The sequence below is a fragment of the Mesoplodon bidens genome (genome assembly GCF_964165515.1).
Source record: "Mesoplodon bidens genome assembly, chromosome: 10".
Classification (NCBI taxonomy): domain Eukaryota; kingdom Metazoa; phylum Chordata; class Mammalia; order Artiodactyla; family Ziphiidae; genus Mesoplodon; species Mesoplodon bidens.
In genome coordinates, this window is record NC_138172.1 from 17,608,533 (window position 1) to 17,633,279 (window position 24,747).

General features: G+C 41.8%; 1 protein-coding gene across 1 annotated transcript in view; it reads left to right on the plus strand.

Annotated features, from left to right (window-relative positions):
- PDZRN3 (PDZ domain containing ring finger 3) overlaps positions 1-24,747 on the plus strand; it is a 252,658-nt gene that overhangs the window by 11,704 nt on the left and 216,207 nt on the right. Inside the window, exons 2-3 of the mRNA XM_081247666.1 lie at positions 4,705-4,791; positions 11,237-11,344. Of these exons, the coding sequence (XP_081103792.1) occupies positions 4,705-4,791; positions 11,237-11,344 (195 nt within the window). The remainder of the gene's footprint in view (positions 1-4,704; positions 4,792-11,236; positions 11,345-24,747) is intronic.

A 24,747-nucleotide genomic window follows, 5' to 3' on the forward strand; every position in this document is an offset into this window, starting at 1 on the left:
TAGGCAGTGATAGTCTATCTCATTCATGTTTCAAGAGGAAACTGTCATTATCCTCATTCTAAGAATGAGGAGACTCAACTCAGGTTCTGACTATGAAGTCCAAGATCTTAACCATCACCCTGTTCCTGTCAAAGGTGTAGTATTCTTATGACACCCTTCAGGGTATAATAGATACTCTAATTTTTGCCACTGTTATTGCACAGTCCAAAGAAGCCTTGCTTAAAACTCTTAATTACAAAGCTAATTAGATGTCTAATCCTTCATGACATTTTAATGTGAAAGCCGTGTCTTTTGAGGCAAAAGAATTTAGGGTAGGGTGCACACATTTACCAGCCCAGGAGGAGCAGCATGGGTGTTGGAGTCCTGTGGACCTGGGTTCCAACCCTGCCCCTCCCTCTTGGACCCACGTGATCTTCAGCAAGTGAAGAAACTCGAGCCTCAGTTTCTCAGGTGTAGAGCATTGATATAATACGTGCCTCCCAAGGCTGATGTTTCGGTTATTCAGTTGTTTTTGTGAAACAGAGCTCTTTCTTTTTTTTTTTAATTGGTATATATATTTTTTTAAATTTATTTATTTTATTTATTTATTTTTGGCCGTGTTGGGTCTTCATTGCTACACGTGAGCTTTCTCTAGTTGCGGCAAGCAGGGGCTACTCTTTGTTGTGGTGCATGGGCTTCTCATTGCGGTGACTTCTCTTGTTGTGGAGCACGGGCTCTAGGTGCGCGGGCTTCAGTAGTTGCGGCACGCAGGCTTCAGTAGTTGTGGCTCGCAGGCTCTAGAGCGCAGGCTCAGTAGTTGTGGTGCACGGGCTTAGTTGCTCCATGGCATGTGGGATCTTCCCGGACCAGGGCTCGAACACACTTCCCCTGTATTGGCAGGCGGATTCTCAACTACTGCGCCACCAGGGAAGTCCTCTTTCCCTTCTTTTACTATACCAAGCCACTGAGAAAGTTTCAAAGCGTGGGTTCTGATAAACTACCAAAACAGAGCAATATAGGTTAAATTTTCCTTTAGATGAACAGTGTCACTTATTAACATAATGTCTGTGAGCAGCTGGGAACACAGTATTGATGAGAGCCTTTGTCCTTATTCCGTTTGTACATCTCTTCACTCAGTGGGATATAATTGAATGAGAATCATTTAAATGCCCTGGATCTGATGCATTTTGAACCCAGGAGCAGGTTAAATAATTAAGCAGGAAGTAAGGTTAACCTGTTAAACGTGGTGTTGTGGGAAGCCTAGTGTGTAAATTCTCTATTATTTCTTCTGAAGAATCAGAAATTAAATGAAAGTTTGATAGTTAAGGTTGCTTGTGAGAAGGGGAGTGGAAAGGAAAAATCAGGATCAAGCTCACGGTGTCGGAGAAAAGGAAATGACCTTTGGTCATTAGATGGAGAAATGAAAGGAATTCGGCTCAGACAGTGCTTTTCTCTTCTCTGTCATTGCTCCCAGTATCATGTGTTGAATCTTCCACAGGATGACTCAGTCCTGTAAATTAGTCCTAAAATAGGCCATGTCACCTAAAACCAGTGTCTGTCCTTCCTGAACAACAGTCATTGCTATTTGGCTGAGGAATCTTATTTCAGGTATCATCTCAGTTGGTCTCCATTGTCCCTGGAGAGAGATCTCTGAGTTTGGGACCAGACCTAGGTGTCTTTGGGCATCTCAGGTTGGGTCTTCTGGAGATAAATAGTTCACTAAAGAGTTTGGAGTTTTGTTCTGATACTGGTTTCCAGGGTAAGACCTCCTATGATGAGTTCCTTCGTGGAACTTTTTGGAACTCCAACAAGAGCACAGTCTTGGGCAGGACCAAATATGTTGCTGGTCTACATGGCACTCTTTTCTATGTTCCACACGCAAAGGGAGTTAGTGTAGACAGTAATTAAGGTCTAGAATGGGAGATCATCGGTTTAAGTCCCAGCTTGACCTCTTAATAGCTCTTTGACAAGGGACAGCTTTCTTGTTCTCGCTCAGTCTTCCCACCTGTATCATGAGGGTGGGAATAGTGCCAGTTGATAACACTGGTTGGATTATTAAATAAAATAAAGCACTTAAGTGCTCAGTATAATTTCTGGCACATGATAAAGAGCCAATAAATGTTAGCTGTTATCATTGTTAATGCAATGAGATTTCTTTATTTTTCTTTCATTTTTTAGAAGAATAAATAGTTGTCACACAGTCGATTGAAAACTGGTCTGCTTTAATCATTTGGCTGTGCATTCTCCTTTGTGCATCATTTGAGCTTGTTCAACCAGAGACATCTGCCTTGGATTACTGTGTGACTGTACAGTGTCTGTCCTTGATTAGTTATGAAAGTCAGAAATGTAAGATATGTATGATAACTCTCTCAAATTCCCATGTATTTCTGACTTTTTCACCTCTCTAAGATAACAAAGCAAGAAATGGACTTAGCAACATTTTCTGTTTCCAAGGCAGAAAGATATAAACTCTTTCAGTTTGCACATCATTGTAGTTACATCTCAAAACTATTAGGGTGATTCTGAACTTTTATTCTCTTACAGCAGTGAATATTGTTGCCTGTTCTCTTGTTGCAGGCCAAATGAACAATAAAGATTGATAGCGTTGATAGATGCTCTGGATGGTGGTGCTATGAATAGGACTATTTTTTTTTAAAGTTCATAAATAGGTTGTCATTACTAAGGCTCTGCTGGGTTTTTTTGTTAAAGTACAGTAGCTTGATAGAGACTCGCTTCTCTTTTATATTTACCTACTGTATTTTCTGAATTGAGTAAATGACGCTGCAGAAATGAAGATTTTGTTGTGTTCTTATAGGACACCTAGTTCTTTCATCAGAAACTGCTTTTTTCTACTAATAAATTATCATTTTTGTTTTTACAGGGTTTTAGTAATTGATGCTAAGGCTTCTATGACATTTTTGAAAATATTTTGAATTCTGCTATACACGAACTAGTCATGAGAAACAGCCGTGGCTGCTAAGAACTTTAAGTGCTTGGACATACTTTTACACATTAAGACCCATTAGTGGTTTTTTTTTTTTAGAAACTTTAATCTTTATTATTTATTTATTTATTTATTTATTTAATGTCTTAGGTCGTGCCCTGCACAGCATGTGGGATCTTAGTTTCCTGAGCAAGGGTTGAACCTGTGCCCCCTGCATTGGGAGCATGGATTCTTGACCACTGGACCACCAGGGAAGTCCCTGAGACCCATTAGTCTTTAGTGTGTGTGTGTGTGGCTGTGTTACATACAGTTTTCCTGGCCAAATATGGAACAGTGTTTTACATTGACAACTATAGCAATAAATGAAGCAGTGCTCCAGAAAAACCACTGGGCACTGCACAGTTGGCAAGAGTGGCTTTCTTTGCCACCGTGGAGGTCGAATAAGGTATTTGCATCCATGTCATTCAAATGTTGCCATTTATTTCCCCAGCAGAAGTAGAAAACGCAGGTTTCATCAGGAAGCAATAAATATCAGAATAAAACCTCTTCGTGATAAGCTGTCAGTGCTGTTTTTGAGAAGCGTGAAAAAAAATACCGCATTTAAATGATACCCTGTTTAAACAGAAAACATGAGTGAAGCAATTGTAAATTTATAGCCAGTACATGTGGAGTTTTGCATACCATTCAGGTAGTTGGAACTGTTTCAGAGGTGTATCAGCAAGTTTAATATTTATGTCTAAGCCTATTAAGTGATAGTTTGTGCAGAAGGTTAAATCTATTTTTATTTATCTGTCTGTTACTTGAGAGTGTTAGTTGGGGTGCCCTGGCATCTCCATCCTGTTTGACTGTTGAACATTGCGCCTCTGAGAACTGCTGGGGCCATTTCTGCTTGTCTGATTTAAAGGGGCTCACGTGGACCCCCCCCCACCTTAAACAGAGTGTCTTCTGTTGAGCGCTCTGCAACCCCTCAGGACTGGACAGTCATTACTTTGTGAAAATGCCCCCTCCCCCTTTTTCAGTAAGATTCAGGATTTTTCTTTTTCCCACCCATGTTTGCATCTGACTTTTCAAAAGCCATTTTCCCCCCAAGTCTCCCAAACACAGATGACTATTGATGGGCCGTACATGCACACAGACTTCCGAGGGGATTGCTGTTGGAACCTTTTATGACATAACATGAGTGCTTCTGTTGACACTGGTTGAGAAACAGACAGACAGTAGCCATCTAGACAGCCAGCTTGCACTGAGCTGGCCATAGGAAAGATGCGTTTGCAAACCGAGGTGTCACTGAGAGAAAATATTCATTACACATGTCTGGACATCTCCAAACGTTCTTAAGTGATTGCTCCAGGGTTAGATGGTATCAAGAAATGTTTGTAACTTCTTCAGCACAGGACAGTTTCATCATGGGCCCCCAAAGTTCTCCCTGGTTAAACTTCCTTAGAGACATAGGATTTTTTTTCCTTTTCTTTTAATTAAAAATATTTTATTGAAGTATAGCTGATTTACAATGTTGTGTTAGTTTCAGGTGTACAGCAAAGTGAATCTGTTACACAAATACATATATCCACTCTTTTTTTTTTTACATCTTTATTGGAGTATAATTGCTTTACAATGGTGTGTTAGTTTCCGCTTTATAACAAAGTGAATCAGTTATACATATACATATGATAGGATTTTTAACGCTCAGCAGCCCATGAGTCCACTTAGATAGAAAGAAAATTCCTCCCATTTTTTTCACTGTTTGTAAATAAAATTTTGAACTCATTTGTTCCCTGCAGGGTGAAGAAACAAAAAGCCTGACTCTTGTCCTGCATCGGGACTCCGGCTCCCTGGGATTCAATATTATCGGTGGCCGGCCGTGTGTGGTATGTTAATTGCTGAAATGGGTTTTTCTTGTCCCTAATGCAGCTGGAAGAGGGGTCAGGGTTTGGGGGGTGAGGGGTAGGAAAGCTTGGTCAGTTCATTCTGCTCTAATTAGAGTTCGTTGTGTATCTAACATCTTCACGCTCAGGGATTTTTATTATCTTATTTTTTTATTGAAGCATAGTTGATTTACGATGTTGTGTTAGTTTCAGCTGTACAGCGAAGTGATTCTGTTTGGGGGATTTTTATTTCCTTGTGGTCTCCTAATGTAGCATTGTCCTAGTCATACAATAGCTCATCTTAGCTGTTTAGTTTTGGGGATGCGTGTCTGGTTGGGTAGCAGTTGAGCTGAGGCACGTCGCGTGAGACGTGTGCAGTTGCACGGAGTGACTTTGCTAGACTGGGGGCTCTGAGACGGGCCATGTGATCGGGGCTTCTGCTCTGTCGGCCCTTCATCAGTCGGGCAGTTCCCCCATTTGTGGGATAATGCACCCCGTGCTCTTTCTTCCCTCTGGAGCTGTTCACCCCATTCATCATGATCCCCTCCTCCAGAACGGAGAGACTGAATTCAAATCTGTCAATTTCATTGCAAAGAAAATGTCTGCTAAGAGGGCTCTGGGGGGTGGGTGGTGGCAGAGGATGTGTTTTGGTCTCACCTTTCACGCTGGATTGCCCGAGTATGTGTCATCTCTTGCTCTTTTTATGGGCTGACCCTTTCCTTGTTTGTTAGCTTTGAAGGAAAATAGTCAAGGGAAGGGAAGAGAAAATCAGATTCACTCATTCAACAAATAAGTATTGAACACAGGCTGTTTGCTAGGGGCTTGGAGATACTGGCCAGGGAGACTGGGTCCCTGTGGTCAGTGAGTTTATGTCCTGGGTGATATTGGGCAAGAAACAAGTAAATACGGTAATTACAGATGGGAGAAGTACAATGAAGGGTAAAAAGTGGGAGGATGGCATGTGGTAGCTACCGAGGAGCAAGGGCCGTCATTGGCTAGAGTAATCAGGAAAGAGAGGAAGGGATATTAAGGCAAGTCCTAAAGGATAAGAAGATGTCAGCCATCCAGCTGTGGTTAATGTTTGCCCCCGCCTTCATGGAGCTCAAGTCCAGATGGAGGAACTGATGAGTTAGGAGAGGAAAGGACTGTTCTCACTGATACACGCTGTGCCTGGGTCCAGCTAAAGATGCCTGGGGGCGGTGGAGTTGGGGGGCCGTTAACCGTAGGGAAGGAGGCATCCTGGGGCAGGGCCATTGGAGCTGGGTTCTGAAGGGTGAGTAGGAGTTTGCTAGATCAGAGGGTCCATATATAATACATTTAGTTGAGCAGTCTTACTGTAAAAAGAATAAAATAAAATTGAGCATATTTAGTTAGCTACAGATTATACATATATTCACTACTGAACTAATGTTACCTGTCTTATAAAAGTTACATGCAAAAGAGTCATTTTAAATTATGAAGTTAAAATATGAATATGATTTTTAAAATGCTTTTTTGTCATTCCAATGTGTTGCACTGCAAGTACCCATCTTTGAAGACCACTGAGCTAAAAGAAAGTGGATGGACCCAGGGAAGCCCAGACAAGGACAGGAACAGAGTTGAGGGGTGGCAGGAAGTGGTCAGAAGGAGGCTGGAGAAGCAGAGGCGGGTTATGATTAAATTCCCTTTGCTTTTAGCCAAGGCCACAGTTTCTTGCAAGAAACTTCCACACCGTTTATTGCAAGAAGTGACAGCTTAGTTGTAGGTGATACGTAGTCATTAAAATGATGACCTAATACATTATCTGCCTTATAAAACATACTTTAAAAAGCTTCTAGACAATGAGGAGAATGAAGGTGGGCGGGGGTAGGGGCTGGTCCCACTTGGCTGGGCCCCAGCACTGTGCACACACCCTTGTGTGTCTCCCATCGTCTCGGGGGGTTTCTTAAGAAACTAGCATTGTGGACTTCCCTGGTGGCTCAGTGGTTAGGAATCCGCCTGCCAATGCAGGGGACGCAGGTTTGAGCCCTGGTCTGGGAGGATCCCACATGCCGCGGAGCAGCTAAGCCCGTGCGCCACAACTACCGAGCCTGCGCTTTAGAGCCCGTGAGCCACAGCTGCTGAGCCCATGTGCCACAACTACTGAAGCCCACGTGCCTAGAGCCCGTGCTCCGCAACAAGAGAAGCCACTGCAATGAGAAGCCCGTGCACCGCAACGAAGAGTAGCCTCCGCTCACCACAACTAGAGAAAGCCTGCACGCAGCAACGAAGACCCAACACGGCCAAAAATAAATAAATAAAATAAATTTATAAAAAACAAAAAAAACAAAAATTCTAGCAGGGTTTTCCTGACACCCATTAAAAAAATAAAAATAGGAAACTAACACTGTGTCAGGCTGGGACTTTTCGCTTTCCCCTTTTTCCAGTTGACTGAGATCCTAGGCGGCATGTCACGGTGCTGCTCTGATTCAGTTCTTGCTGCCGGGGTCAGGCTCTCCAGCTCTGGGAGGGCGTGAGGGAGCCAGCTGGGGCTTGACTGGCTCAGTAATTGTCCCTAGGAAACACTAGGACCGGACGGACCCAAGTTCTCCCACCTACCGTCAAGAACGCCTTTTGCCGTTTGGCACAAATAACAAAGAGTTGACTGTACTTGGTTTTTGTTCATAAGTTTTAGTCCTCCTCTCCATACCCATCATTACCAGTTTTAAGAAACAACTACCGTAAACGAAGATGCATTTCACTTTTAGATGTTTTAGAAGTTTCTGCAGCCAAAAGCGCCCAAACTAGGAAGATCTCTTCTGCACACACCAAAGCGTATATAGAAGAAGAGAGCCTGATGTTTGCAAAATGCCTGAAATGGAGAGGCAAGCCTACGGCTTGACAATTGTTGGGCAGCTGACTATGGGAAAGCCCGAAAAGATGGTGTTTAGTTTCTGCACCTCCCCAGGGGTGAAAGGATGCTTCCAGCCTCACTAGAATGCAGTTGTTGTTGTTTTTTTTTTCTCAGACTTACCAAAGAACATGTTTTAGGTCATTTTCTTTTTCCTTTAAAAAAAGTGATTTAAGCACAAACCAGACTCAATTTTGTAGCATTCAAAAGTGTTCTCAGTTTATGTGGTCTTTTTGCAAGAACTCCATGCATGGCCCTGGGGAGGAAAATTGAATTCCATATGCATGTGTTTGCCGTTGTGTTTTTAAAAACTTGTCCTGATTAGCAGAAACAGCAAAGGGAAACCTAAGTGGATTCTTCACTGTTGCCTAGAAATCTGGCAGGTCATTGAGAACATGCTAAAAAGCCAGGATGAGCAACAATGCACTCTCATTGTCAGTTACTGGAAGTAGAACGCTGTGCAAATGACGTGTGTGTTTCCCAAGGAATTCCTGTGTTGGATGCTTGGTTGGGTTGTGACATAAGCCCAGCCAGGGGGCTCTGACATAAGGCTTTTCATTGCATGATGCAGTACGTGATGCTCTTAGCAAAATCACATCACCCATTCATAAGTGCTCCTATCCCTAAAGAAACAGCAGCCAGTCTGGTGTATCAGACCTTTCCCTTCAGCCTTTGGCAAATATACTTCATTGTCAGGCACCCCTGGGATGAAAACAGTCCCTTTCATTTTTCTGTTTCTCAAGCCAGGAAAAGCAAACAAATCCTAATTCATCTTGGTTCACCTTGATGCATAGCTCTACCTTAATATGTGTTAGAACAGGAGCCAACAAACAAAGACTAAAGAGATGGCTCTTAAGAGAAAAGTCTCACCATCAGGGATGGGCTTGATTGGTTTTTTTTTTTTTGATTTTGTGCTTTCTGTTTTTTTTGAATTCTGTTCCCATCCCCTACCACTGTCTTTATTTAAGCTCAGTTGTGGTGTTTGCTCTTGCCTGTTCGCCTCTGATTTTTGCTTGGACTTTCTGATGCTCCTTAAGAAAAATTGCTTGTGTATGATGTATTTTTCTGCAAAACAAGCCAAAGCCCAAATTCCATCCCCTTTTCCCCGCCTTTCTCCCCAGCCAAGAAATGCAAAACAGTTACATCAGAGTAAACACAGATCTCTTTTCATTTGATATATTGACATCATCCCTTAGGGAACTCAAGCTTGTCCATAAATCCTTTGTGGTCCATTGAGACTCTTCAGGTTCCTCCAGTGGAATATTCCCATAGCCTGGAATGTTGGAATTCATGTGTATTTTTGAGACTTTTCTCAGTGGGAGACAGCATTGCACTTAGAGCTTATATAAGAGAATCAACCTATCCTTAGTTTGAAAGTGACCTGTGCCACTTCTTAGCTGTGTGACCTTAAGTAGGTTACTTAACCTCTCTGTCTCAGATCTTTTCCGTCTATGAAATGGATAATAATATTACATACCAGTTGTGGTTATTATGAGGATTAAACGGCGGACAAAGTACGCTCACTACATACTTGGTACCTAATGTGTGTTCGGTAAATAGAAGCTGTTGCGCTGCTTTGTATTTGTATCTGATTTGGCACGTAGGGAGCTACACAGATGCCTTGGGACTCGTGTATCATTAGTAGTGGCTGTGAGAGAGAAAGGAGGCTCATAGAAATTCAGACAGTGAAGCCCTGAGCGGAGTGCTGTGATGCTGGCCAGGGGTGCCTTTGCGGGCCGGTTGATCCAGCACAACACCCACAGACTTGCAGACCCTTCTCTCTTGGAAGAGTGTTGATAGAATCCAGATGGCAGTGAGAGACTTATCTTTGTCTTATGGGGATAAATGTTGGGAAAAACACTTAAGGTTCATTTTTGCTTGTGATTTTGGTGTCTTTTGAATCATATCTATAACATTGTATAGTGTGTGTGTGTCTTTGTGAGAAGCGGGGGAGGGAGGGGAGAGAAGAGCTGGAGAATGTGCATTTTCCCACCCTTGGTTACTGCTGTTACACGTCAAGGGGTAGATGGAACCACTTCAAAGCCATGTCTCTCCTTCTTTAGAATATAGGTTTGTTTTTGTTGTTTTGCAGTTTAAAGAGGAAAATGTTGTATTTTCATAATTTTTTTTTTTTTTTGCGGTACGCGGGCCTCCCATTGCTGTGGCCTCTCCCGTTGCGGAGCACAGGCTCCCGACGCACAGGCCCAGCGGCCATGGCTCACGGGCCCAGCCGCTCCGCGGCATGCGGGATCTTCCCGGACTGGGGCACGAACCTGTGTCCCCTGCATCAGCAGGCGGACTCTCAACCACTGCGCCACCAGGGAAGCCCCATAATTATTTTTTAACAAATGGAATTTTGATGTATTTGCACGTAGAGAAATTAGTACTGAAGTAGATCTTCTTATGACGTTACATCAGGGAAATTGCCATGATGGTAGATTTTGGAGTTTTTGTGGAACATCCTGAACTTACTTCCCAAATGCTTTTTGTTTGGAAACAACACATGCTTTTGCCATTGCATTTATAAATCCATCTGTTAATCACGAGAAATTTAATCCACACACTTGGAGAGCATTCATCCCAGTGCTATTTGGAAAGAAGTTCATGAACAAGCTGCGAGGGTTTTTTTTTTGGGAGTTTGTTGGAGCTTTTTGATTTTCAATAAAGGGAAGACTTTGAGCATGGAGCTGTCTTCTTTCCCAGAAAGTTTCAGTCTGGACTTTGAAAGATCTAAAGGAATTCAAGAAGATTGGAGATCACAGTTTATTAGGAAGGGGGAGGGGTCATGGTGGGCTTTTCTGATGCAAATCAGAGCAAAGATAAAACGCCTATTTTCACCATCAGATTATTGGATATTTAAAAGTTTTATAATACTCTGTGCTTGTGGGGATATGAGAATACACTCTGTCTAATGAGCTGTAAGTACAAGCTCTCTGAAGGGTAGTTTGGCAACATCTATCAAATACACATACCCTTTGACCCAGCAGTTCCATTGCTAGGGATTTGCCCCGGTATATACTAGCAAAGATATTTCAGAATACAGATAGAAAGGAATTAGAGGTGACACCGTCTCTAATAGCAACAACTGTAAACAGTGCTAATTATCCCTGTGTGGGGTTACTGTCCAGTCACTTAAGGGAGTGAGGTAGACAGTGGACCTGATGGTGAAGAATCTCCAACGTTTTTAAAGTTAAGTGAAAGAGGCCAGGCACCCAAGAACGTGGGGAGCATAATCCCATTTCTGTGTGTAAGAAAGAAAGAAATACATGTTTAGGAAGGTGATACATTAAAATGTTTTGGAAAGGATGGGTAAACTGCCGCTCGATGCAGTGAGGAGGTAGAAAAGCAGTGGGTTAGAGATGGCAGGGGCTTATCATTGTATACCTTTTGGCATGGCTTGACTTATTTTATCCCATGTTAATTTTAGTTCCAAACAGAAATCGGGGGAAACAGCTGGCTTTTACCCCCTTGCCACTTGTGCCACCAGCAAGAACCCATTACTGTTTTAAGAGTGTAAGCTTGATTTTCATGATCAACTTAATGCCTAGCATTCATGTGTGTGTTTTTTTTAACCCAAAGGACAACCAAGATGGATCGTCCAGTGAAGGAATCTTTGTATCCAAAATAGTTGACAGCGGACCTGCAGCCAAGGACGGAGGCCTGCAAATTCACGACAGGATTATCGAGGTATGTGGACACTGCCAGGGTCTTCTATAGGCCGAATGGCATCCCGTCTTCATCCGGCTCAAGGCAGGGTGTTCGGTGGGGCAGGGAGGCCTCAGCTGGTGACTCTGGAGGCAGGAGTCAGACCTCTCCAACGGTGTGGGACCAGACTGGGTGCTGATTGCCTTGCTCTTAAGCTTTTGTTCATGTTCGGTGCAGAGAAGCCAGATTACGAGTGGCTTATTCACGATTTGGCTCTTGTCACGCGGCCGCGCATCTCTTTTGCGTGCTTCAGTTAGAGCTTCGTGTGAAAACCACTGGGGAGTCGTGTGTTAGTTAGAACCAGATGAGCAGTCCCTGTGGTGCAACTGGTGACGCTGTTCAGATTGGTGACCAGGGAGGGGATCATTGTGTCGGCTTTGGAATCACTGTAACGTCCTCAGAGCTCACAGCACACAGTTATTTCTACGTATCCCTCTTTTATGCGTGCCTTTTTTGCCTGTTGTCACTTGTACTAGTTGATTGTCCGGGGATGTGCAGGCAAAGGTTGATATTCAGGATGGTCACTCATCTCATCACCGACTTCCTCATTTTCAATTTTCACTCATCGTTTTAAACTTTTACTTAGGGGCTTTATAGATTTTCGCTGGGGGAGGTAGGTAGCTCCCTCCGCCCCGCCACAGGACACTTTGGAATAGGGTCACACAGTGTCCTAGCATGCTCTGAGTTGCTGAAAGGGAAGGAGTGATTCATGGCCTGCTTGTGTGGGCTCCTGTTGCAAAGTTTGATACAAATGACTATATTTTGCTGGTGGTTTTGACTATTTTGATTGCTCTTTTAATGGGTAAATATATATATATATATATATATACATACATGGGCTCCATTTGTTGGCTCTCCTATGAGGAAAAAATTAAATATGAGAATCCAGGATGAGTTGTTGAAGCCCATAAGAAACTCACCCATGGGCCGTAGCCATAATATAACACATGAAACAGGAAAGTGGAAAAATGGCACTGTGACCACCGGATGTTGTATGTTCCAAACACACATTTGCATAGCATCTATATTTCTTGAGTATATTTGTGGTCTGTTTCAAACCTTGGACCGAATGGGAACTCTGACCATGGGATAAGCCATGAGGGAAGTTCCTGTAACCCGCCGGAATGTGGCCCTGTGCTTCCGGGGGAGGGAGCGTTGGGGAGAGGATGACAGAGTCTCGCTTTTCTGGTCTCATTTGGATGAATTCTGCAATGTGCAAAGCAGTACACTTCTGGTCAATTTATATCCTTAGGGGAACAGACGGTTATATCTCCCCAAGAAAACAAACTGAACGAGTTAGGGTATAAGAGTTACTTTTCTGAAGGAGTGGATGCAGTGTGACAGTTTACATATTAAAAGGATACTTGATTTTGTTTTAAGTACATCATTAATACTGCTACATCCCCCTTGACTTTTTGAAGGGTTCTTAAACTTGGAGATCTTTTTGCTGCATGTTTTAGGGTCAATCTTATTATTTCCCCGGTCAGGGGAGTGGATTTTCCCTACCAGGAATTTGCTTGGGCAAGACGCTTTTTCAAGAGCTCAAATGCGTCCTTACTGTCTTTTTTTTAAAGGAAGAGAGAATACATTTTTAAAAAAAATAAATTTATTTATTTATTTTTGGCTGTGTTGGGTCTTCGTTTCTGTGCGAAGGCTTTCTCTAGTTGCAGCGAGCGGGGGCCACTCTTTATCGCGGTGCGCGGGCCTCTCACTGTTGCAGCCTCTCTTGTTGCGGAGCACAGGCTCCAGACGCGCAGGCTCAGTAGTTGTGGCTCACGGGCCCAGTTGCTCCATGGCCTGTGGGATCTTCCCAGACCAGGCCTCGAACCCGTGTCCCCTGCATTAGCAGGCAGATTCTCAACCACTGCACCACCAGGGAAGCCCGAGAATACATTTTTTGAGACTGTTGTTCCAAAAGATAAGTACAGCTTCCATTGCCAAGGGTTTGGTGGAACAGCCAGTTTCTGTAAGTAATGGAATTTCATTGCTCTTGTGTTTTGCAAATGAGAAATGTACAGCTGGGCAGGATTTTCTCTTGGCAAAGGGGGATCTGTGTTTGAAACATTTAGTACGGTTTCTGGTAAGTCACATTCCCCTTTTGGACAGTATGTAAAATATTAATCATGTCCCAGTGTTGAGATGGAAAGAGGATGATCACAATAGAGAAACAACATATGTGTAATTGCAGTTGACACCCCGTGCCCTTCTCCGTCAAATCCTAATCTCTTTTGACATGATACAGTAATTTCCATGCCTGAAAACGATGTTCTCCTGTTCACCTTGTCTGTGTCTGAGTTTATTACCAGGCATGAATTTGATTATTTTAAGTGTGCACGTGGGTTCACTAAGAAGAGTCAGGGGTTTTCTAGTTTTCCTCCATATTTCTTCCTTTTCAGAGGAGTGAGCAAACTCCCACAAGATTTTCACCATAAGAACTTTCATCCTGGCAAAAGGACAGTTATATTAACTGCGTAGAGACTGACTAAATCTCGTGCTCAGTGCGGAGTTGTTAACGGTTACTCTGTTCCTACCGCTCTCTGTTCCCTGAGACCGGAGCTGTGGTTCTCACCCACATCAGAGCCAAGCACACTCGCCTCGTTTTTTTATCAGAAATATTGTGAAATGCCATCAATACTCTCATGAAACGAAATTCATAAATAATATTTATATACATGCACACCTAATGATAGAACCTATATACTGACATTAATAGAAAAATAACAGGAAGATCATTTATAATAAAATGTATGTATCGGTATGTAAATGCTCGGGCACAGCCGCATTAGAAGACACTGTGATGTTTGTTGCCAGACCCTGGCATCTCCTTGTGGGCTCGGCACGGTGCACCGGCGATGGAAGTTGCTGGTCCAGGAAGGCGGTGCTGCGGAGTTTGGCACCACAAGCAGCATCGCCGTCCACGATTGGATTTTCCACGGTGGTGAACAGATTGTGGTTAAGATACGGCACAATTAAATACAGGCTTCCTTTGATTTACACACGTCTCCGTGTGTGTGTGTGTGTGTGTGTATTTTTTTTAAATTGTGGTAAAATATACGTAACATAAAATTTACCATTTTAACCATTTGTAAGTGTACTTTTCTGGGGCATTGAGTACTTGATCGTGCAACCATCACCACCATCCGTCTCCAGAACTTTTTTGTCCTCCCAAACTGAAACTGTAGCCGTTAACCCACCCCTCCTCCTCTTCCCCCAGCTCCTGGCTGCCAGCCTTCTGTTTTCGGTTTCTACGCATTTGACTACTCTAGGTGCCCCACATAAGTGGAATCATACAGTATTTATCTTTCTGTGTCTGGCTCATTTCACTTAGCATGATGGCCTCCACAGTCATCTGTGGACTTGTAGCATGCGTCAGAATTCCATCTTGTTTAAAGCTGAATACTATTCCATTGTATGTATAGAAGTAAATACCACATTTTGTTTATCCATTCATCCATCGATGGACATTTGGCTTGCTTCCATCTTTACACTGTGGTGACTAATACTGCTGTGAACATGGGTGTGTAATCTGTATGCATTTAAATTGCAAAAACAAAACAAAACCAAAAAACCTCAAGGTTTATATGTAAAATAGAGTTAGGGTGTACCCTTAGGTAATTATAAAAAGTTTGTCACTTTACCTTTACTGATGTCTGGCAGGATACGGGACGGTTATTCTGGAAGCCCAATAATTCTTCATTGCCCGAGACTCTGTGCATTTAGGGCTTCTAGCATCCTTGGTCCCCACCCCAGTCCTTGTGACAATGAAAAATGCTTCCATAGATTTCCAGCAGTACCTTGGGTTGTGATAGGGACCCCAGGGAGAATGACTGGGGTAGAGATTTGTCTTGTTCCCAAACCTTATGATGCAAGGTGCGTTGCTCAGAAGCTCGTTCTTGCATTGTGCTCATCTCTCATTTGGCGGTAAGTGAATTTCTGTGACAGTTGTCTAGGCTAAATGCAATGTCCTCTTCTACTTTGAGATAGTAAATGCAATTCTCCGAGTGCAGTGAAGGCAGGGAGTGAAGCCCTCTGTTGCCACTAACCTTTATTTTGTACAATCCTCTGTAAATACGTGTTCATCTTGGGAGTGTTATGATTTAAAGATGCAAGCATGTGGTCACAGAAGGTGTGTAAGCTCAGTGGCTTTTGTGTAAATCAGTCATTCTCTGTTCGCTCTAGGTTTGGTTAGTCATTGCTAAAAAGGCTGGGTTACAGGGTTGACTAGAACAGATTATTAACACTGCCTTCCCTTCCCGAGCTAGGCTACTTGGTAAAGCGAGATTTTACTATTTGTTAGTGAAGATGATGTTCTCCCACCGACTAAAATTGCAGAGTGGCATGTGAATTCACCTGAAAAAGCATTTAGTTTTAGAAAAAGGAAGATGCTCTTTTTCTTCTGTTAACTTTTCATTTGGACATAATTTCAGACTTGCATTAATGAATTCCTGTACAGTCTTTACCCAGATTCCCCCAGCATTAACATCTACTACATTTACTTTATCCCTTTCTCTCTCTACCCCTAATTCCTAAATACATCAGTGTGTATTTTTTTTTAGGAATAAGACCTTCTCTTACATAACTACAATCAATTTATCTGAATCAGGAAATTAATATTGGTAGGGCCCTATTGTCTAATCTACAGAATTTAGTCAGATTTCTAATAATCCGTACAGTGTCCTTGATAGCAACAGAAAACCGCAGATCATAGGTTTTAGTGAGTTGTCATAGTTCTTGATTTCCCTTCCTTTAGAGCAGTGGCTCAAGTGTTTTGTCTTGCATGCTGCTGATGTTTTCAAAGAACACAAACTAGGTCTTTTGTATAATGTCTCTCAATTTGGGTTTGTCTGATGTTTCCTCATGAGTACGGATTCAGACCATACATTTTGGGCAGGAATACCAAAGAAGTGATAGTGTGTCCTTCTCAGCGCATCCTATCGGGGGTCACACGATGTCACTTTGTCCCTTTATTAGTGATGTTAACTTGGGCTGCTTGGTGAAAGTCTTACCTGCCACGTCTCTCTGCTGTAAAGGTACTGTTTTCTCCTTTGTCTTGTATCCTGTCGGGGAGGGTGGGGGGATACTTTGAGGCTGTGGAAATACCCTGCTGCGACTCAAACTCTCATACACTGGTTTTAGCACCCACTTATGGACTTCACTTGACTTGATTATTATTATAATGGTTGACAAAGGGGGATTTACTAAGTACATTCCTTCTGTGTTTATGACTTGTAAGACGAAGTGTTCCTTTCCTCCCTGTTTCTTTCTACCTATCTCCATCTGTCTGTCTGTCTATTTCAGTATGGACTCATGGATTCTTATAATTTGGTGGTCACCTTGGCCAGTCTGGGCCAGAAGGAGCTCTTTCAAGCTAGTACGTCTGTCCTTTTCTCAGGTTTCCATCAGTTTTTGAGCACTTCCTTACTTTGTGGCACCACGAGATGTCCCAGGCTCATCTTCTACTTTTCTTGCCCCAGCCCTAGAATCAGCTCTTTTTCCAAGTAGCTCTAAGTCCACTGAGTAGCTCTAAGTCCACTGAGTAGCTCTAACGCCATTGAGTGAAGAGTGAGTGGCATTTAGAAACCAAAATGTGGGTGGTAGGGTGATCATGTATAATTATACAAGGTTATAATTGAGGTTTCATTGTTTCTAGGCACTGTCAGCAGACAGAGCTAGAGAATGTAAATATGCACATACACACACAATGGTATCATCATCAACACACCTCTCTCCTATTTTTCTATTCATCCTTTTATATATTTTGAAAACCATGGCTGTATCAGTACCTTTAATTCCAGTCCAAGTCTGCGTGGTTAAGTTTCTCCTCCTCCTTTGAAGATTTGCAACTCCTAGAGGAATCCCTTTTGAAATAGTGATGAATGTACTCTTTTCTTTTGAATCAAAACTCTGATCTTTGCTTAGATGTTATCAGTGAATTAAAAATGGTTGATGAAAATTGTTTAAAATATTTCCATATTATTTTTCATTTGATTTTGGGAGGAAAAATATGCCCTAAAGTAGGTGATTTTGTAAGTATATTTTTCTTTCATTATGGGGTAAGAAAGGCTCGGTATTTCTTGTGTAACTGTATGCAGGAAACTTATTATTGCTAAACAGGCAGAGACATGCACAAGCCATTTGGGGGTAATATTAAAAATAAACACGAGGGGCTATGCTGTTGTCCTCTGTAGTGACTGATAACCATGGACCACACTCAGCAGAGGAGAGGAAAAAATTTTGTGGCAATTATCCTCCTGAGAAGTAAAACCTATTCGTGTCAATTTGAAATCTCTGTTACCTCAGTTACACAAATAATCTGTTTTGGTGAAAGAAATGAGGTATAATTCAAGCCATGTTGAGAAGATTCTTTTTAAGCTGCAAAAATAAGCAGGTTTTAGAGACCCCTTATTAGTGATGGACCCCAACTGTCCATTTCCGGAGGCAGAGACCAGAGTTTTCATCTGAGTTACCCATTTCGGTTGGTTGACAGTGTTGTACCCTGGGTTTCTATGTGGCAGGGTTCTGAGACCATGTCTGGATTGAGTGGGGGTGAGTGTGGTGATCATTTAGTGATGTTTGCCATGGACACAAGAGAGGAGGGGTGACAGTTTGACTCTGGATTTGTTGTCTCTGGCTGGACTCATACAATGTTTTTGGAAGGACGACATTATCATTGGAAGTAACGACTCTCCTTTCATTGGGATGGTGTGTGTTTCATAATAATGTATCAGTCATTCTTTTGGGTCTTCAGACGAAAAATAAGTGGACACCTTTGTTGCATCTCGTTTTTTTTTCCCCTCCTCCCCCTGTTTAAACATGCTTTTCACTTTCATCTTACTCTTATAGCCTATACCATCGCAATAGAAGTTCTGGCAAAATTAAAGCAGCTGATTTCCTTAGTATTAGCAGGCACATGTGGAAGTGGCAAGAGCCCTGAGATTTAAACGAGGACCCCAGGTTTAGGCTTCTACCAGGTTATTCGCTCTGTGGTCTTAGTATCCTAAATGCTCAGCCTCGCGTTCCTCATCTGTAAAATGGGAGGAGCGTTACTCTCTGTCTCCCCTACCTGTCATGCTGTCTGAGTAGAGCAAGGAGATAACATAGGTCAAAGGCTTTTTGCTCTTAAGTGCCAATATGAAGAATTGTTTGGGGTTTTTTTCAAATTCAAATTTTAGTATCTGATATAAGAACTTAATACCAAAGCCAGTTATAGAAGTCAGCAAAATACATCTGAGATGTTTTCCTCTTGTGTGTTTTGGCCAGAATGTAGTGCTGCTGCAGGATGATTGAGGAAACCTTGAACTGTTTCGGGCAGACATACTTTTCAGAATTAACAATGTGACCAATTAATACCAAATATTCCCTCTTTACTCCCAGTTGCGTTTAAAAAAATAACATTTTGTATTAATTTTTTCTAATGACTGTACTGATATATTGACTTGGTAATATTTATTATTGTTATTTTCTTATTACTGTTTTGCTCTAAAAACTAGCTTTAAAAAAAAAAACTAGGTTTTCAGTGAAAATCTTTGTAACAGACATCACTGCACACCAGCCAGATAAACGTTAGGTGAAGAATAATACATATGGCTTGATGCAATTTGTTTGTTTTAAAGACATTTATGTATATTAGTCTTTTCATAGGAAAATGTACGCTGAGGTAATAAAACATTTTAAAGTTATATATAAAGTTGTAGAGTGGGATTATGGGGGAACTTTACATTTTTTAAGTCACCTTTCTATAATGTTGGACTTCTCCAGAGAAGTGAGTATTCTTTGTTATAATCCAGAAAACAGTAAAGAGGAAAAATGATGAGTTAGAAGTTTCCTTTGAGTTTTAAGTATCACAAAGCTGACTCCTGCTTGTGTGTTTCCTTTTGTACGTTATTACTTGTCGTTCTCTTTTCCAAAAGCTCCTAGCAGATGGCCTCAGGTATGAGATGGGTGGGCAGCTCATGCTGAGACCCTGGAACCAGGCTGTTGGAAGTTCCTCCCATTCTCTGCCCAGATTATCAGAGTTCACTTCCTCTTGACACTGTGTACTTCTCTGGGAGTTGTGGCTTCCCAGAAGTTTTAAATCTCTCCCCTCATGGTCAACCCTTAGTAAAAAGAGTTATTTAGAACATCCACAGAGCACTTTAAAATCAAGAATAAATCAGAAGTGACTGGCATCCCCATTAAATTTTTTGAATAAAGATTAGGTTGAAAAATTAAATCTTTGGTAACTCCCAGACAACAACAAAACAACAAACCCTTGACAACAGTACAGATAAGATACAGTTTATATTCAGTTGTCTTCTTTGTACACCATATCTAGACCCTTATCTTTAAGTATGGGGGTTTTGAGAACAAGAACCCACGTCATTTTTTTAAAAATTACGTTTTTGTCTTTCAGTCTGTTGGTGTAAGACACAAAGGGTTAGGTGCACTTTTTTTTTTTTTTTTTTTTTTTGCGGTACGCGGGCCTCTCACTCTCGTGGCCTCTCCCGTTGCGGAGCACAGGCTCCGGATGCGCAGGCTCAGTGGCCATGGCTCACGGGCCCAGCCGCTCAGAGGCATGTGGGATCTTCCCAGACCGGGGCACGAACCCACGTTCCCTGCATTGGCAGGCGGACTCTCAACCACTGCACCACCAGGGAAGCCCTCGGTGCACTTTTATCAGACTTGAAAGGTATGTTTGGAATGGTCTGACTTAAATTATCAGCTATGAAGTATATGTAAATTAAGCTGTGTGGGAGAGGCCCTGGGAGAACCTTTGAAAGCAATAGGTCCACATCATTTTGAAAACAAAAACTAAGCACGGGGCCTATAGATGAGGGGGCTGGGAACAGGAGCAGGGAGAGTTAGATTAGGAATTCTCACTGGGAATGACACGTGGAAGACTCAGGTGGATTGGTGGCTGCAAGTGCTGATTTGCAATTATGCCACTTTCACTGAGAACTCCCAGGACCCCAGGGTGGGAAGCTGCAACAGCATGATTTCGTGTAATGATGATGAATGATTCCCATGAGCCTTGGGGGGAGGGCAGCTGAGATGGGGGTCTCGGCCACACAGAGTGCCACATTGCTCCAAGAAGACCTTTGGCTCTTCTGTCTATTTGTCTGTGTCTATTTTGACAGTCATTTGAACTGCAGACAGTCTGGGTCCCATCCCTCTTCTCCTGAGGGTAGCTAGCACTCCCCGCTTCCTTTTTGGCTCTTTTGATTCTCTTAATTTCCATCTTTCATCACTTCCTCTTTTCCTGCTACTCCTCATGAGTCACTTGACAGCTCTCGGGGACCAAGAGAACTGAAAGCCTAAGAGTGTTTGCTTTCTTAGCCACTTGCCACCTCCCCAAAGAGACGTGCCAGTCTGTTTTTTTTTAAATGAGCTAAATATATTTATGTTTTATTTTTCACTATCTGGAGAAACTCTGGGGTGGATTAGAAGTTGCTGACAGTCACTATCCAAAGAAGGCAGTTTTTGTTCTTTTCCTGGAATGATTGTTGCTAGCACATTCATGTTTCTACACACGTCGATTTGAGAATTTGTTAGCCAGACACATACAACTCCTATTTGGTGTTTATTTTAAAAATCGGGAGGGGGATGCATTATATAGAGTGATCTCTGCTCGTGGCTTGTTGAAAATCTTCATGTTGTGTGAGTTCTCAGGCTCACAGTGGAAGAGAAACCATCAGCAGGCATGTGTTCTACTAGTTGGAGGTGAGTTGTATTCTCCCTAATACTGAGATTGGCCAAGATGCATAGAGAGCTCATATGTGGTCCCTGGCTCTGAGAAGTTTCCATGTCAGACCAATGGACAGAGGAAGGTAGCTGATACTAGGGGCCTGAGAAAGGCAGTCAGTTGTATAGAGTGGTTAGGAGTCACGGCCTCTGGAATCACACCAGGTTTTGAATTTTAATTCTACCATCGCTAGTCTTGTGACCTTGGACAAGTTTCTCCTCACCTCTGAGTATTGCTCTCTTCTGTAAATTATGGACACCATTTAGGCACACCTTGGAGATACTGTGGGTCCGGTTTCAGACCACTGCAGTACAGCAAATATCACAAGAAAAGGCATCACATGAATTTTTTTGGTTTGCCAGTGCATATAAAAGTGATGTTTATACTATACTGTAGCCTGTTGTGTACAATAACATTCTGTCTAAAAAAAAATGTAGCAGACCTTAATTTAAAAGTACTTTATTGTTAAAAAATGCCAAACATCACTGATCACAGATCACCATAAGAAATATAAGCAAGAAGAAGTTTGAAATATTGCAGATTATCAAAATGTGACAGACACGAAGCAAGCAAATGCTCTTGAAAACGGTGCCAATAGACTTGCCTGACGCAGCGTTGCCACAGACCTTCCATTTGTAAGAAATGCAGTAACCTTCAAAGCGCAATGAAGGTGAAGCGCAATAAAACGAGGTCTGCCTGTACATGTATCATAAAGTTGCTACAATTAAGAATATAATGCATGTGTCTGAAAACTGTAAGTTTGGCTCCAGAATAAACACTCCCCAGGTGGTTAGCTTTGCTGGTGTTGTTACTTGTCATTCTGTAGAGGCTGGGCTGGAAGGACCTTCTAACAAGCCAGTGCTTTGATGATGGTTTTCTGGCACAGTTTCATAAACCCAAAATTACAGTTGTGAATAGATAGTTTTAATTTGTTTTAGATTTCTTTTCTTTAATTAGTGGCCCTTTGAATCTGGATGGAGAAACAGCTATCATTTCCTAAGGCCATAGAAATCACGGTAATTGATCAATCAGGAATAATTCTTAGTTTACATGTTAGTGTGAACCTGGTAACTCATTGCATGTGTGCTGACTTCAGTGTTCTAAAAATACAGTAAAACAATTGCATGTTTAATAGCAGCTATTTTTAAAGTGCCTGAACCGATTAAGATCTCCATTTTTATATTGACTCACGAGAAATATTGGGATTTTCTTGAAACTGTGGAGTTTGTATTTCTTTGAACAAAATCTTCCCTTAAGATGGCAACTCACATCAACTTCTTGTTAGGGTAACGTTTATAAATTGATGTCAGTGCAATACACCAACGTAGAAAAATTGAGAAATATGGTAAAGAGTAAAGATGAAAATAGAAAACCTCACAGCTAGTAAGCAGTGTCTTGAAAAAACTTTAATCAGTTTGCTTAATCACAGGGTACAATGGCCTACTTGTTAGAATCTGATGAGACATGGAAATTGCATATGGAGCACATAATATTACTTGCTCTAAACTCTAGCTTAAATGAAATGGTAGGGGCACAAGTAAAACAGGATGATGTATGATTTTTTACAGCAATGTTAGTGGATTTCAGATACTTAGTATCATTCTCTGAAATATCTGAAAGAGTCAGTGTGCTTATAGGAACCTTGGGGTGGGGTAATATTAACATATGTTGGGGGGCTTGGAATAGAATTGCTGGTGATAAAGGAACTTCAGAAGAGGGAATCAAGCAAGAAAAAATATGTCATATTTTTACTGAAAGCTGGAAACTCAGTATCAATGGAGCAACATCTTAATTTTCTTTGGTGACTAAAAGGTAAGATTGAAAGCTAGCAATAAGATCTACTTGCCCCTTTCCTTTTAAAGGACTAATGATGGTGGTAACAAAGTTGGTGAAGTTTATAATTTCTCCGTTCGGCTGCCCTGATGAGCATCTTGGTATCTGAAGGACTGATTGCTTTGGTATACGAAGCGGCAGGGGGAAACATGATCAGATAGAAGAAGGACATTAAATGCTGCATTGGGCTGAATCATTTTCAGAGAAACGTTACCTTAACCTCGGTATCTGCGTTTTCATCAAGTTCTAAACCACACTTTAACTTTTATTAGCCGCAAACCTTTTATAGACCGTGTTTTGACAAATAAGGTTTTTTTTAGGACTGCTTCAAGAGCTTGTGAAAACTGTATGTATATATATGACTCCCTGTATGAGTATACATATATGTAAATCTGTGAGTAAGTGTATATGCCTGAATACATTGGCTTCACATGAGTTGCTTGTGAGATTTCGTCTTTATTTTGTATGAGCCGCTCATTGGAGACCCAAGACAAAACGGATGAAGTTTTAAGCTGTTTCAAATGTAGTCCCTGTTTAATAACCTCTGTTTACACTTTGTGAGAAATGAAAGGAGAATCCTTTGGGCAGGTGGTATTATGTAAAGTTCAGGCAAGGAAATCTTTGTTTTGACAAGGTTATTGAATTACCTGCGAAGCCTGTTCATAGGTAAGATTAGGTTAATTTTCCTGACACGTTAAGTACATCTTAAAAGTGAAATTCAGAGTCTCCTCTGCTTAAATGTACTAGATTTAACAGAACGTACAGGGAATTACACTAATTCAGAGAGAAGAGGCCAAGGAAGGAAGTTGCTTTTTCCATTGCAATGATATTTTTCCTCTCTTCTTCAGTTTGTTTGAAAGTTAAGTCCATGTAAGGGTTTGTTATTTTTTGCCATTATTAGAACACTAAAGGCATTCAATGTGATCTGTTTGTGGCCTTTTGTTATAATTGATCCCAGTTCTAAGTGATCTTTTAAAACTTAAAATAGTAGAGATTTAAGAAGAGAAAAATCGGTATGTTTCTTTTCATTCGGAATCAGCTTAGTCCAGTCTTTTTTTTTTTTTTTTTTCAAGCGTGATGCATGTGAGAAGTACAAGTCAGAAGGGTTATAAAAATAACATCGTGGGCTTCCCTGGTGGTGCAGTGGTTGAGAGTCCACCTGCCGATGCAGGGGACACGGGTTCGTGCCCCGGTCCGGGAAGATCCTACATGCCATGGAGCGGCTGGGCCCGTGAGCCGTGTCCGCTGAGCCTGCGCGTCCGGAGCCTGTGCTCTGCAACGGGAGAGGCCACGAGAGTGAGAGGCCCGCGTACCGCAAAAAAAATAAAAATAAAAATAAATAACATCGTATCATCTCCAGGGAGTGCTGATCTTAAACTGTTTTAAGCCTATGTAAGAGAGCAAATTAGTTCTTCTGATAGACCCTGCGACAGGAGAGAGAATCCACCATCCTCCTTGCAAAATCAGGGTATGGTATAGTCAGTTAAGCCAGTTTAGCATTTCATGCTGATCAGCAAACCTGAACAAGCATTTCGCAAAGTCAAGTCAGTTGTATACCACCCGCTCAGTTTTTGCCTTTCATACACCACCTGTTTTGTTCAACACTTCACATTGTTCTTAAAGCTTTTGTTTCGCCTAGATTTATTTTAAAAGGAAACCTATGTCATGATTGCAAGTGGAAAGCCATTTCACGTGCTGTAAACAGAAGATAACAGTAAAAATAAATACCATAAAAGTGTAGAGTTGGTCAGTTTCATCTAGATACTGTCGCTTGGAGAAGTCTCTGAGCCTGAGCCTTGCTTTCTCTTTGATTAAGAGCAGAATTATCCTA